At 38.1% G+C, this 13,906-nt stretch overlaps 1 protein-coding gene across 1 annotated transcript in view; it reads right to left on the bottom strand.

Moving 5' to 3' along the window:
* The window catches only part of LOC124596385, a 132,328-nt gene that overhangs the window by 92,815 nt on the left and 25,607 nt on the right, over positions 1–13,906 (bottom strand). Inside the window, exon 2 of the mRNA XM_047135507.1 lies at positions 1,210–1,371. Within this exon, the coding sequence (XP_046991463.1) occupies positions 1,210–1,371 (162 nt within the window). The remainder of the gene's footprint in view (positions 1–1,209; positions 1,372–13,906) is intronic.

The raw sequence follows: 13,906 nt of genomic DNA, 5'->3' as shown, positions 1-13,906 counted from the left end.
CCGTGATTTACACTATCAAAAGCCTTTCATACATCACAAAAAATCCCAACAGGTGACTTCCGGTTACTCAGAGCATTTAATATCTCATTATTGAAAGTATATATAGCATTTTCCGTTGAAAAACTCTTCTGGAAATCAAACTGACATTTTGTTAAAACTTTATTTTTGCAAAGGTGTGAAGCTACTCTACAATACATTACTTTTTCAAGAATTTTGGATAATGCAGTCAGAAGAGAGATTGGGAGGTAGTTGTTAGCATCAGATGTATCCCCCTTTTTACGCAGTGGTTTAACAATGGCATACTTCAGTCTATCTGGGAAAATACCCTGCTTCAGAGAGCTATAACATATGTGGCTAAGAATCCCACTTATTTCTTGGGAACAAGCTTTTATTATCCTGCTGGAAATGCCATCAATTCCATGTGAGATTTTATTCTTGAGAGAGTTTATCATCTTCCTAATTTCAGAAGAAGAGGTAGGTGGAATTTCAATTGTATCAAATGGTGTGGGTAAGGCCTCTTCCATTAACTGCCTTGCTTCTTCTAATGAACATTTAGATCCTATTTTCTCTAAGAGTCACTGAAGCAGTCATTCTTCCCGTGGTCTGAGAAAGAAACCCTAATATGTGGTGAGTTGAGAAGTACCATCAGACATTCACCTCATAGTGGTTTGTGGAGTATGGATACTGAGATGGATGTAGGTCTCAGTTACGTGTCATTTCTCCACCCAGTTTATTCTTCAAATTTCGTCCCAATATGACTTATCTATTTCAACCTAAACATCTGAAAGGAACATTCGTTTAATGATGAGATTTTCATGCTGTAAACAACCATTATGCAAAGTTGGAAACAAATTTCCTATTCGACGGTTAGGAAAATTGGAACGTTACTGGAGCACCTAAATTAACCATAAAGAAACGTGTACCCAGATGCAAATTTCTGTGTTTACAAAACAATTATTCACTGGGTTTTTATCATGTTCATAGAGCATGTTCTCATAAGGCGTCCTGTAGGAATGAAACTTTTTCTTTCCTGGACGCAGAAATAACAAACTATGTTCTCCACAGTTACTACAACTTCTCCACAGTTACTACAACTTATTGGAAGAGAACACGAGCTTAAGCAAAAGTTTTTGCTGTGGTTGTGTGATTCATACCTATGTAAACCTGTCACAAATATCAGTTGGCTTGTTCGTCGTAGAAAGTACTTACAAGAAGCTTCGGATCATCCATGTCAAAGTTGAACGTTATATTTCCCTGGTACACTATGTCGCCATTGTTGAGCTGCACAAGATGAACGTCACATTCGAGTAAATCTTTATATTCTGGATCGTCACAGTCTTCCAGAGACTCCAAATCCATAGCATATGGGCCCTGAAAAGAAACATTCAAGATAACTGAGGCCAGATAGATAGTGGCATGTATCAGAATGAGTGTGACTTAAGCAGAAATGGGAAAAACTGTTCTTATCAGAGATTGGATCAGAACTTGTCACTCACTGGAATGAACTAGTTCTTTTTTATGACTCACCACTCACCATTCACTCACAAAAATAAGTGAAAGAAAGGCACATTTCCTTTTTAATTCCGGTCACTAAACCATCATTTTTATCTGATTTGGTCCTATTTTGAAAGAACATATAAAGAGGAGCAATAATTTTGTGTTATGTCCTTAGTAATTTTCAGATACAAAAGTTTTAAATTTCGTCTACTGCAAAAGTTATAAATATTACAACCGAATCCTAAATATTTTTTAGCAAGTGGAAAAATTTTAAGAATGAAGACTGATTCTTGTTATATTTTGATTTTTACTAGAAAAAACAATATAAGAATTGAAGAGTATCTGCAGTCATCATTTGCAGTCAGTATACCTTATATATTCCCATAAAAGAAAAATTATTCGGTATTATCATTTATTAATAAAATTTGGCACATTTTAGCTGATGTGAGTCTGTTTCTCTTCTCAGTGCATGTTTGTCCCGATTTTGAAAATATTCGTTCGCGGGTAGCTGATGTTGCTGTGATACATAATACTTTTAGAACCAATTGATACAGTGCTAGCCATAGCAATTTTTTTGTTTCCCACCAGATTAGGGATCGCTGTTTCTAGGCAAATATTCTTTCACTAAATATTTGTCCAATTCGACAATTTCTGCATTTTCCGGGTTGTGACATGCTAGAAGTTGATTAATAGTTTCACTGAGTTCCTAACAGATTGAACAAGTCTCATGTGTAACGATGGTATCTGGTTGCGATGCAAGCTCTGTTTTTCTTATTGAACATCCAACGCTTTAATTTTTGCAACAGCCATCATGTAGCAGTCCTGAGATGTTTTGTCTTCTGAAAATCCTTGCCTTTGAATCGGGGGTCCAGTAATGTTATCTGACTAATCATTATGTTGTTGGAGACACCAAACCACTCTGATAACTCTTTAAGCAAATTACCAAGAAGTGACTGTTTCTTGAGGATATTCTTTATTTTCTTTAAACGGTGTTAGTTGTCATTCCATTAATCCTGGTAAGAGTTTCATTATTGAAAGTGAGACTTTTCTGTGAGGGCACCTCTTCGGTTAAGTCATCAAAAACTTTCAAAATCTGTAAAGCCTGTTGCATCATCTCCCAGTATGCACCTTTTATGTTTAAGGTGATCGATTTTCCTCTAAAAGTCGAGGTAAGGAGTTTTTTTTTTTTTGTCATCAGTCTTCTGACTGGTTTGAGTGGCCCGCCACGAATTCCTTTCCTGTGCTAACCTCTTCATCTCAGAGTAGCACTTGCAACCTATGTCTTCAATTATTTGCTTCACGTATTCCAGTCTCTGTCTTCCTCTACAGATTTTGCCCTCTACAGCTCCCTCTAGTACCATGGAAGTCATTCCCTCATGTCTTAGAAGATGTCCTATCATCCCGTCCCTTCTCCTTATCAGTGTTTTCCACATATTCCTTTCGTCTCCGATTCTGCGTAGAACCTCCTCATTCCTTACCTTATCAGTCTACCTAATTTTCAACATTCGTCTATAGCACCACATCTCAAATGCTTCGATTCTCTTCTGTTCCGGTTTTCCCACAGTCCATGTTTCACTACCATACAATGCTGTACTCCAGACGTACATCCTCATTGATATTAGTAGACTTCTCTTGGCCAGAAATGCCTTTTTTGCCATAGCGAGTCTGCTTTTGATGTCCTCCTTGCTCCGTCCGTCATTGGTTATTTTACTGCCTAGGTAGCAGAATTCCTTAACTTCATTGACTTCGTGACCATCAATCCTGATGTTAAGTTTCTCGCTGCTCTCATTTCTACTACTTCTCATTACCTTCGTCTTTCTCCGATTTACTCTCAAACCATACTGTGTACTCATTAGACTGTTCATTCCGTTCAGCAGATCATTTAATTCTTCTTCACTTTCACTCAGGATAGCAATGTCATCAGCGAATCGTATCATTGATATCCTTTCACCTTGTATTTTAATTCCACTCCTGAACCTTTCTTTTATTTCCATCATTGCTTCCTCGATGTACAGACTGAAGAGTAGGGGCGAAAGGCTACAGCCTTGTCTTACACCCTTCTTAATACGAGCACTTCGTTCTTGATCGTCCACTCTTATTATTCCCTCTTGGTTGTTGTACATATTGTATATGACCCGTCTCTCCCTATAGCTTACCCCTACTGTTTTTCAGAATCTCGAACAGCTTGCACCATTTATATTGTCGAACGCTTTTTCCGGGTCGACAAATCCTATGAAAGTGTCTTGATTTTTCTTTAGCCTTGCTTCCATCATTAGCCGTAACGTCAGAATTGCTTATCTCGTCCCTTTACTTTTCCTAAAGCCAAACTGATCGTCACCTAGCGCATTCTCAATTTTCTTTTCCATTCTTCTGTATATTATTCTTGTAAGCAGCTTCGATGCATGAGCTGTTAAGCTGATTGTGCGATAATTCTCGCATTTGTCAGCTCTTGCCGTCTTCGGAATTGTGTGGATGATGCTTTTCCGAAAGTCAGATGGTATGTCGCCAGACTCATATATTCTACACACCAACGTGAATAGTCGTTTTGTTGCCACTTCCCCCAATGATTTTAGAAATTCTGATGGAATGTTATCTATCCCTTCTGCCTTATTTGACCATAAGTCCTCCAAACCTCTTTTAATTCCGATTCTAATACTGGATCCTCTATCTCTTCTAAATCGACTCCTGTTTCTTCTTCTATCACATCAGACAAATCTTCACCCTCCTAGAGGCTTTCAATGTATTCTTTCCACCTATCTGCTCTCTCCTCTGCATTTAACAATGGAATTCCCGTTGCACTCTTAATGTTACCACCGTTGCTTTTAATGTCACCAAAGGTTGTTTTGACTTTCCTGTATGCTGAGTCTGTCCTTCCGACAATCATATCTTTTTTGATGTCTTCACATTTTTCCTGCAGCCATTTCGTCTTAGCTTCCCTGCACTTCCTATTTATTTCATTCTTCAGCGACTTGTATTTCTGTATTCCTGATTTTCCCGGAACATGTTTGTACTTCATCCTTTCATCAATCAACTGAAGTATTTCTTCTGTTACCCATGGTTTCTTCGCAGCTACCCTCTTTGTACCTATGTTCTCCTTCCCAACTTCTGTGATGGCCCTTTCTAGAGATGTCCATTCCTCTTCAACTGTACTGCCTACTGCGCCATTCCTTATTGCTGTATCTATAGCGTTAGAGAACTTCAAACGTTTCTCGTCATTCCTTAGTACTTCCGTATCCCACTTCTTTGCGTATTGATTCTTCCTGACTAATGTCTTGAACTTCAGCCTACTCTTCATCACTACTACATTGTGATCTGAGTCTATATCTGCTCCTGGGTACGCCTTACAATCCAGTAACTGATTTCGGAATCTCTGTCTGACCATGATGTAATCTAATTGAAATCTTCCCGTATCTCCTGGCCTTTTCCAAGTATACCTCCTCCTCTTGTGATTCTTGAACAGGGTATTCGCTATTACTAGCTGAAACTTGTTACAGAACTCAATTAGTCTTTCTCCTCTTTCATTCCTCGTCCCAAGCCCATATTCTCCCGTAACCTTTTTTTCTACTCCTTCCCCTACAACTGTATTCCAGTAGCCCATGACTATTAGATTTTCGTCCCCCTTTACATACTGCATTACCCTTTCAATATCATCATACACTTTAGTGTTACGGGATCTTTATTTAAAGTAAATCTTTTTCAACATCTCGTAAGTAGTTCCATCTCGTTGGGACATCCTGCTTTGATTTCAGTCGGCCTGTTTTTTAAATTTTCTTGCATTTCAGCTTGGTTTCTTAAAGCAAGGGGTTTCTCATTAAGAAACACAACAACTCATTTGAACTCATCAACTGTTTTCTGTATGGACTTCTGAATTGCATGTTGTGCAGTGGGGTTTAAAAAATGTGTAAAGCATGGGATGCGTCGGAGTTTTAAAAGCCTGGCAGTTAATTTAGTATTTGACGCATTTTCTATTATTATGGAAGTGATTTTAAAATTTATATTGTGTTTGGATAACAGATTTTCCCCAGTCTGAGACGTTTTCTGCGCTCTGTCTGTCTTCGAATTGTGAGCACTCTAAAAGGTGTGACTTTAGTTCACTCTTCTCAAACTAATGTTGCTTACACTCGTCCACGCACCAGACGTACGGCAGACTGCCTTTTAGATGACCGAAAAATTTTTAATTTTTACTACAAATCGTTTTTAAAAGCTACACATCTAATGGCATGCATTTACTTAATGTGAACAGCTTTATAATGTTCAAAAAATTACTTATTGGTTGTTGTAAATGGAAAGCAGTTGAGAGTGAGGGCACCACAAACAGATAAATCAGGACTTTGTCCAGAATCTGACGAGACTGATGGGCTGGATAGCGCTCGAGACTCAGTTTGCTGTTTTGGGAGGATATGTTCACCCGAGGTGGAAACAGACATCGGTGAGGACAGTTCACGAGAAATGATTTCTCGAATTTCTGCATCGACTGATGGCTATCTTGATGGGCTTCCTGACTCACATTGTTCCAGATGTACTGTGGGATGCTTCGATTTTAGATGTCTCTTCAGGTTTGACGATGAGCCACAAGCCATGACAATTATCTGCTGACAGTAGCGGAATTTTTTCTTCCATATTGGTAAAATGGTACCGAACATCCCTCTTAATTCTCCTATGCGAAGGCAATGTGGGTAACATATTGTTGTCCAGCATTGAAAGTACACTGCTAAGATTAAAACATTTCTTATTAACATAGCCATCTGACATTGTAAAAGCTTAAAGTGAGAACAAATATAATGCAGCACGTTCTGTAATCAGAAGTTAAGAAGTAGGATGTAGGAAGTTGTGATCTGTGGAACCTAGAGCGACAATCCTGAAGTTTGTATTATATACGAAAATGTCTGAAACAGTCAGAGTGATTAAGAAATTCGCGAAGACAAGCCTGACAATATGCAAGGATTTCACTGCTGAAAGATAAAAATTTTGAATAATGTGATATCCGAATTTGGGCTACATAGTGTGTGAACAAGAAATGTCAGGATAATGGTGCGGATAAAGGCTGAAAAAAAAAGCAGTGCAAATGAACTCTAAAGTCTCTGCTTTAAGAGGTACGAACTTTTCTACTCAAGCAGCCACAATTTCTAGCAGCTTGTTTGTATTGTAACTGTAGAACATAGTTGGCCGTCACTTTCAACTCATTTCGACGAACTCCGCCATATATTTCAGAATATCGACATCAATGTCTTTCTTCTAACGAACTTGCACACCAGGCTCAAGCCAAGCGAGCTCTCCAGTTCCCTTAATATATAGACTCCACTGTCCTATGACTTCACAGAAGTAACAGATGAGGAGGTGGAGTAGTGGCATACGAACACTTTGACTTATTACCTACCATACTACTCACATCCAATACTAATGAAGACAAACAAGACAAATATAAGTTCGTAAATATCAAATAACAAAACTCTACCATCTGGTGAGCAAGATGTATGAGACTGGCGAAATTCCCTCAGACTTCAAGAAGAATATCGTAATTCCAATCTCAAAGAAAGCAGATGTTGACAGATGTGAAAATTACCGAACTATCAGTTTAATAAGTCACAGCTGCAAAATACTAACGCGAATACTTTACAGACGAATGGACAAACTGGTACAAGCTGACCTCAGGGAAGATCAATTTGGATTCCGTAAAAATGTTGGAACACGTGAGGCAATACTGACCTTACGACTTATCTTAGAAGAAAGATTAAGGAAAGGCAAACCTACGTTTCTAGCATTTGTAGACTTAGAGAAAGGTTTTGACAATGTTGACTGGAATACTCTCTTTCAAGGTGGCAGGGGTAAAATACAGGGAGCGAAAGGCTATTTACAATTTGTACAGAAACCAGATGGCAATTATAAGAGTCGAGTGACATGAAAGGGAAGCAGTGGTTGGGAAGGGAGTGAGACAGGGTTGTAGCTTCTCCACGATGCTATTCAATCTGTATATTGAGCAAGCAGTAAAGGAAACAAAAGAAAAGTTCGGAGTGGGTATTAAAATCCATGGAGAAGAAATAAAAACTTTGAGGTTTACAGATGACATTGTAACTCTGTCAGAGACAGCAAAGAACTTGGAAGAGCAGTTGAACGGAATGTACAGTGTCTTGAAAGGAGGATATAAGATGAACACCGAGCGAGGTGGAGCAGTGGTTAGACACTGGACTCGCATTCGGGAGGACGACGGTTCAATCCCGCGTCCGGCCATCCTGATTTAGGTTTTCCGTGATTTCCCTAAATCACTCCAGGCAAATGCCGGGATGGTTCCTCCGAAAGGGCACGGCCAACTTCCTTCCCCATCCTTCCCTAATCCGATGAGACCGATGACCACGCTGTCTGGTCTCCTTCCCCAAACAACCAACCAACCAACCATAAGATGAACATCAACAAAAGCAAAATGAGGATAATAGAATGTAGTCGAATTAAATCGGGCGATGCTGAGGGTATTAGATTAGGAAATGAGACATTTAAAGTAGTAAAGGAGTTTTGCTATTTGGGGAGCAAAATAACTGATGATGGTCGAAGTAGAGAGGATATAAAATGTAAACTGGCAACGGCAAGGAAAGCGTTTCTGAAGAAGAGAAATTTGTTAACATCGAGTATTGATCTAAGTGTCAGGAAGTCGTTTCTGAAAGTATTTGTATGGAGTGTAGCCATGTATGGAAGAGAAACATGGACGATAGATAGTTTAGACGAGAAGAGAATAGAAGCTTTCGAAATGCGGTGCTACAGAAGAATGCTGACGATTAGATGGGTAGATCACATAACTAATGAGGAAGTATTGAATAGGATTGGGGAGAAGAGAAGTTTGTGGTACAACTTGACCAGAAGAAGGGATCGGTTGGTAGGACATGTTCTGAGGCATCAAGGGATCATCATTTTGGTACTAGAGGGCAGCGTGGAGGGTAAAAGTCGTAGAGGGAGACCAAGAGATGAATACACTAAGCAGATTCAGAAGGATGTAGGTTGCAGTAGGTACTGGGAGATGAAGAAGCTTGCACGGGATAGAGTAGCATGGAGAGCTGCATCAAACTAGTCTCAGGACTGAAGATCACAACAACAACAAATATCAAATGCCTTTTAAAAATGCCTGATGTGAGTTATCTACAGACCTCTGAGAGTAGGCGGGATAGCCTGTTTCAAAACTGACCTTTCAACATTCGATTCGGCTTAGGGTCACACAACTAATGCTAGGAACACTAACATAAATATTCTGCCCTTCGTGTGAAATTGAAGGGTGTAGTTTCTTCTTCAAATGCAACAATATTTTTGCTTGCATCTGCCCATAATGCAGCCTATAGTCAGGCCCCGATACATGTATTTGCCACGAAATCCACAAGCAAAGAAATTCGTACCTGGAATATCAGCCCACAGAATCATTATCAAACTAACTCTGTTACATAATAAATACTCTCCCCCAAAGACTGGAAACCTGACAGGAAAACCTGCACCTTGGTTAACGGAAGAGCTAAAACAGTCCATGAATGTCGGAGACACTGCACGTTGGACTCACAAACTACCTACTATCCCTGAAAATAAAACTGATTACATGCAGAAAGCAAACAGAATCAATCATGCTGAGAGAAACGATAACTAAGACATGTCAGTTCATTAATCTAAAACATAAATACCAAATGCTCTGTGGAAAAGTTTGTATGATCTAGGCAAAATAGAAGCCGCAGTTGATCCCATTGTCACAACCTAGGAACTAAACCAGTACTTGACTTTAGCGATAACCCTCATTGAACCGTAGTCAAACATAAACTTACTGATTATTTCGGAGAGATAAGTGGCGGTAGTTGCGAAAAATTCTTTGTTGAGTTGACAACGCCGTCGAAAAATCCTTCAGCTCTCCTTTTATTGTACAGGACGTCGTTGCAGTCCAAATACTCATGCTTATTGTTGATCCACTACCACCCATCATAACTACTGCTCTCTAGACCTTGAAGCTCTTTCCTGGACAATGCAGTAGAAACACTCGTTCCCATCAGAACACAAGCATTAGAGATCCGATTGCTAGGAAGAGTGGCTGGATACATTGTCTGAGGGGAGAGTGAATATAGACATCAGAAAAGAACTGAGAGAGAAAAACTTAAATGAGCAAACTAAAAAATACATAAACAAGTGGAAGGATTACGTCAAAAGACAGGAAGACAACTGATTACTAAAATTGGTGATATTATTGCCCAGTGGGCAGAAGATATTTAGGAAGCCAGAGGAAAATCAACAATTTCAGCCAAGATGGCGTAACAGTCAAATGGCTACTACATGCAGAGAGAAGAGGAAGAAGAGATATCATATTAAAAATATTATGATTTTTTCAGTAACTGTGATTTTAATAAGTTTTGTAATTACATATAAAACTCTGGTCTTATGTAAGAGGACTCCTGAAGGCATTAATCTGTTCAGGTTAAATGAATAAATAAAAAATTAAACATAATATACAGGTTGTCCAAGGATGAATGGTCACTATTTAGGGACATGACAGGGAAGATCATTTAAAGCAAAAAACTTCGTTTGGACATATGCACTCTTCTGAATGGTTTCTGAGATAGAATGTATTTAATGTGCATTGTTGCTTATTTTCTTTATCATTCATAACATTGTCATTGTTTACAATGTACCATAGTAGTGTAGACAAATTCGAGACAAATAATTTGATATAGGACACTACCTCAACTAGCTTACCTACACCTCAATGCATGCGTGTTGCGCAAGAATTTCCATATTCTCTTTTTTCAGGCAACCAAAAAGTCCTTGAGGAAAAGTAAATAAGACCCTTTTAATAGAAATTTAATGTAGTTTTCTTTTGTACTGCGACAAGTTTTCGCTAGTGGCAGCGGATTTCGTGTTATTCAAGAAAAAATATACAAAAGTAACTTTAAACATGTTTCGTCCCAGAAACCATTTAGAACAGGACATAAATCCATATTTGCTTTTTTGCTTCAGACGATCGTGCCTGTCATATCTCTGAACGTTGACCATACCTCCTGAGACAACCCGTATACATGGACAATGATGTATGTTAAAATAACCATTACATTTAGTATACTATCCGCCCAAAGTAATTAAAAGGTGCATGAAGGCTATCGACACAGCAACAAAAGCGACTATAAATGCAACGTACATAGGAGAAGACACAACAGTATACCTTAGAGGACACTCACAACAAGAAAGCACAAGAGCAACAACACAAGAAGATGATGATTAGTACAGATCAAAGAAGAATACAAAGAATTAAGAGCTGAACTGAGATGGAGACGTGCTCAGTAAAGAAAGCGAATTGCAAGCTGTTTCACCGTGCCAAGAGCGCATTTTGAAATCAAATGAGCTACCATTCATTTTTTTCTGAATCATCATTTAACCACTATTTAGAAGGATCTGGCTCTTTGAAACTATTCAGGCGCGGAGTGCCCATCTATAGACTGAAGACAATCTCTATATGTATGCACCATCAAAAACGTAGCAAGCAGCAGTCTTACTTCTTTTCCATTAAAAAGTGATAAGCGAACGTATGAGGCTTGTAGTACAGAAAGCAGTCTCTAAATATTTATATATTAGTTGTCATTATAGCATCGCTGTTTTTGGGTATTACACCACTTCATATGCTTTTCGTTACTATTTTGACTTTAAAATGATCGGTTTTTAAATAACTATAAGGACCACTTCCTCTTTGTTTCCAACATGATGTATTTTTCTCTCTACTATGCTTCTTCTCAAGACGAAGGACATTTGATTAAATTTTCGTATCTTTCGGGTGTTATAACCTGGCGGCTGAGCTGTGTGTTTGTGTGTGTGTGTTTGTGTGTGTGTGTGTGTGTCTGTGTGTGTGTGTGTGTATGTATGTATGTGTGTGTGTGTGTGTTTGTCTCACAAATTGCGAAAATTTGCTGAGACGCCAGATTCAGATTCTTTATTCACCATTGAATAGGCAATTTACATGGATGTTATATAACTTTTTCCTTTAATAGTACCTTAAAGCTAAATGGGCATTGCAAATAGTGCCCATAGATGATAACATACACCACAACATAAGATAAATACATTCAGTGACATCACATAATGAAATCCTTAAAAATTAATGTCAATTGATTTTATATTCATAAATTCTGTTATATTGTAAAAAGGATTGATTAGTAACCAGTTTAATAGCTTGCTCCTGAAGCTACTTATGTGAGCCGACAGAGAAGAAAATGGAAAATTATTAAATATTTTTAGACTATTGATTAGATGGGAATTCCCTGTTCTTGTCAACCTGTGCCTAGGTATGTCTAATTTTGTTTTGCCTTTGGTATTATGGTGGTGTATGCTTTCCCTCATTTCAAAATCTGCTATATTGCTTTTTACATACAATGCTGAGGTGTATATATAAATGTTAATAACTGTTAATATTTTCAGCTGAATGAACAGTGGCCGGCAGTGCTCTGATCTACCAGAATTTGTCATTGCCCGTATCACTTTCTTCTGAATTTTTAGAACTTCAGTGATGTGGAGAGAAGTGTCCCCATATCAGCAGTCAACACTCTATATGTGACTGAAAGAGTCGAAAATAAATAACTCTTAAATATTCTTTTGTCACCATGTTTCTCAGTTTCCACATTAAATATGTAACTTGAGACAATTTTGTGCAGGTGTGATTGATGTGTGTTTCCCACATTAACCTAGAGTCTACATGAATTCCTAGAATTTTAACTGCTTTCACCTCAACCTCTTTTGACAATCCTAGTATAATCTGTTGGTTTTCATCAGGATTGCAAAGCAGTGTATTTGATGAGAACCAATTTAGTGCTGCTTCCAGACCATCTTGCATCATATCTTGCAGAACTGATATGTTCTCATGCTGAGCAAGCAAAGTTGTGTCATCAGCATAACAAATAACAGTATTGGGGATACAATAGGGTAAATCATTGACTGCAATTATAAAAAAGAAGGGTCCAAGGACAGAACCTTGTGGGACTCCTGTCTTAACTTCTAGCAGTTGTGGGTCTTTCTTTCTGACAGTGGTAAACTGCTTCCTATTGTTTAGGTATGATTCAATCAGTGCCAATGCAGAGTCTTGTACACCATAGAATTTGAGTTTATCAATTAAGATATCATGAGAAATGCACTCAAATGCCTTACTTAAATCACATAAAAGAAGTGAGGCTTTATTTTCATTCTCGAAGACTATTATTACTTCATTCACAATTGAAAGAACAGCAGTGGTGGTATTTCTTTCCTTGTAGAAGTCAAATTGACTATTAGAGAGTAAGTTATGCGACTCAAAGTAGTAGTTTAATTGGCTATAAATAAGAGATTCAAATGTTTTCGAGAAAATGGGAACTACTGAAACTGGTCGGTAATTTTTGAGATCATGTTTGTCCCCTTTTTTATACAGTGGGATAACTTTCGATATTTTTAGAGTTGTAGGATAGACACTAAACTCTAGACACCTATTAAACAGAAAGGCCAATGGTTCACAAATTATATGCACTGTTTTTTTAATTATGTAATTGGACAACCAAGAGTAGTCCATGCTCTTGGAGTTTGAGAACTTTGCCACTACCTTTGTAATCTCAATGGGTGCGATTGTCCTCCATTTAAAGGTATTGTTTGCAGGTTGTCGTTGCTTAAGTATCACTTGCAATAGTGTTTGTTGTTTCAATTTTGTTCCTAATATCACTTACAGAGTTCATGAAAAAAGGATTAACTTTATGCAGGTCAAGAGCTATGCTATGTTCATCATTCCTGCAATGCTCTTGTGCAACAACGCTCCATGCAGCTTTGCACTTATTAGGAGCCCCTTCAATGTACCTTTCGTATGCAGATCTTTTTGCCAATCTATGCTTAGTTCTGTAGGTTCTCTTACATTCAAGATACGCTTTGTACAATTCATCTTTCTGATCCGAATTTTTATACATGTGGTACAACAATAACATATTTTCCCTCACATTGGTAAGTTCATCTGTGTACCACTTAATGTTTTTCTTTATAGGTTGGCTTTTATAATTGATCTTTATAAGATGAGAATAAGAATACCACAAATCTAAATAAATTTTAATGAAGTTCTCTAAAGCAGTTTCAGTTTTATTTATTCCCACTTGACAGTTATATATACAGTCCCACATAATACCTCTGAGTTTCTGAATGAACTGGTTTACTACTTCTTCCTTCTGCCCTCTAACCCACGTTACTTTTTCCTTAGCATTGGCACCTGTGTTGGAGGGGAGTCCGTCAGTTTTGTATTGGTTGAGTGTGAAGAGTAATGGATCATGGTCTGCAGATCCCCCGCCTACAATACTGACAGTGTACAAATCCCTATCAAAGTTAACAATGATGTTATCTATACATGCTCCATCACATGTGGAATTTCTATTGCTACAATATAGATTGAGCATTCTGAGGAGGT

Source organism: Schistocerca americana, chromosome 2 (assembly GCF_021461395.2).
Source record: "Schistocerca americana isolate TAMUIC-IGC-003095 chromosome 2, iqSchAmer2.1, whole genome shotgun sequence".
NCBI lineage: Eukaryota > Metazoa > Arthropoda > Insecta > Orthoptera > Acrididae > Schistocerca > Schistocerca americana.
This window is presented reverse-complemented; position numbering and strand designations above follow the sequence as displayed.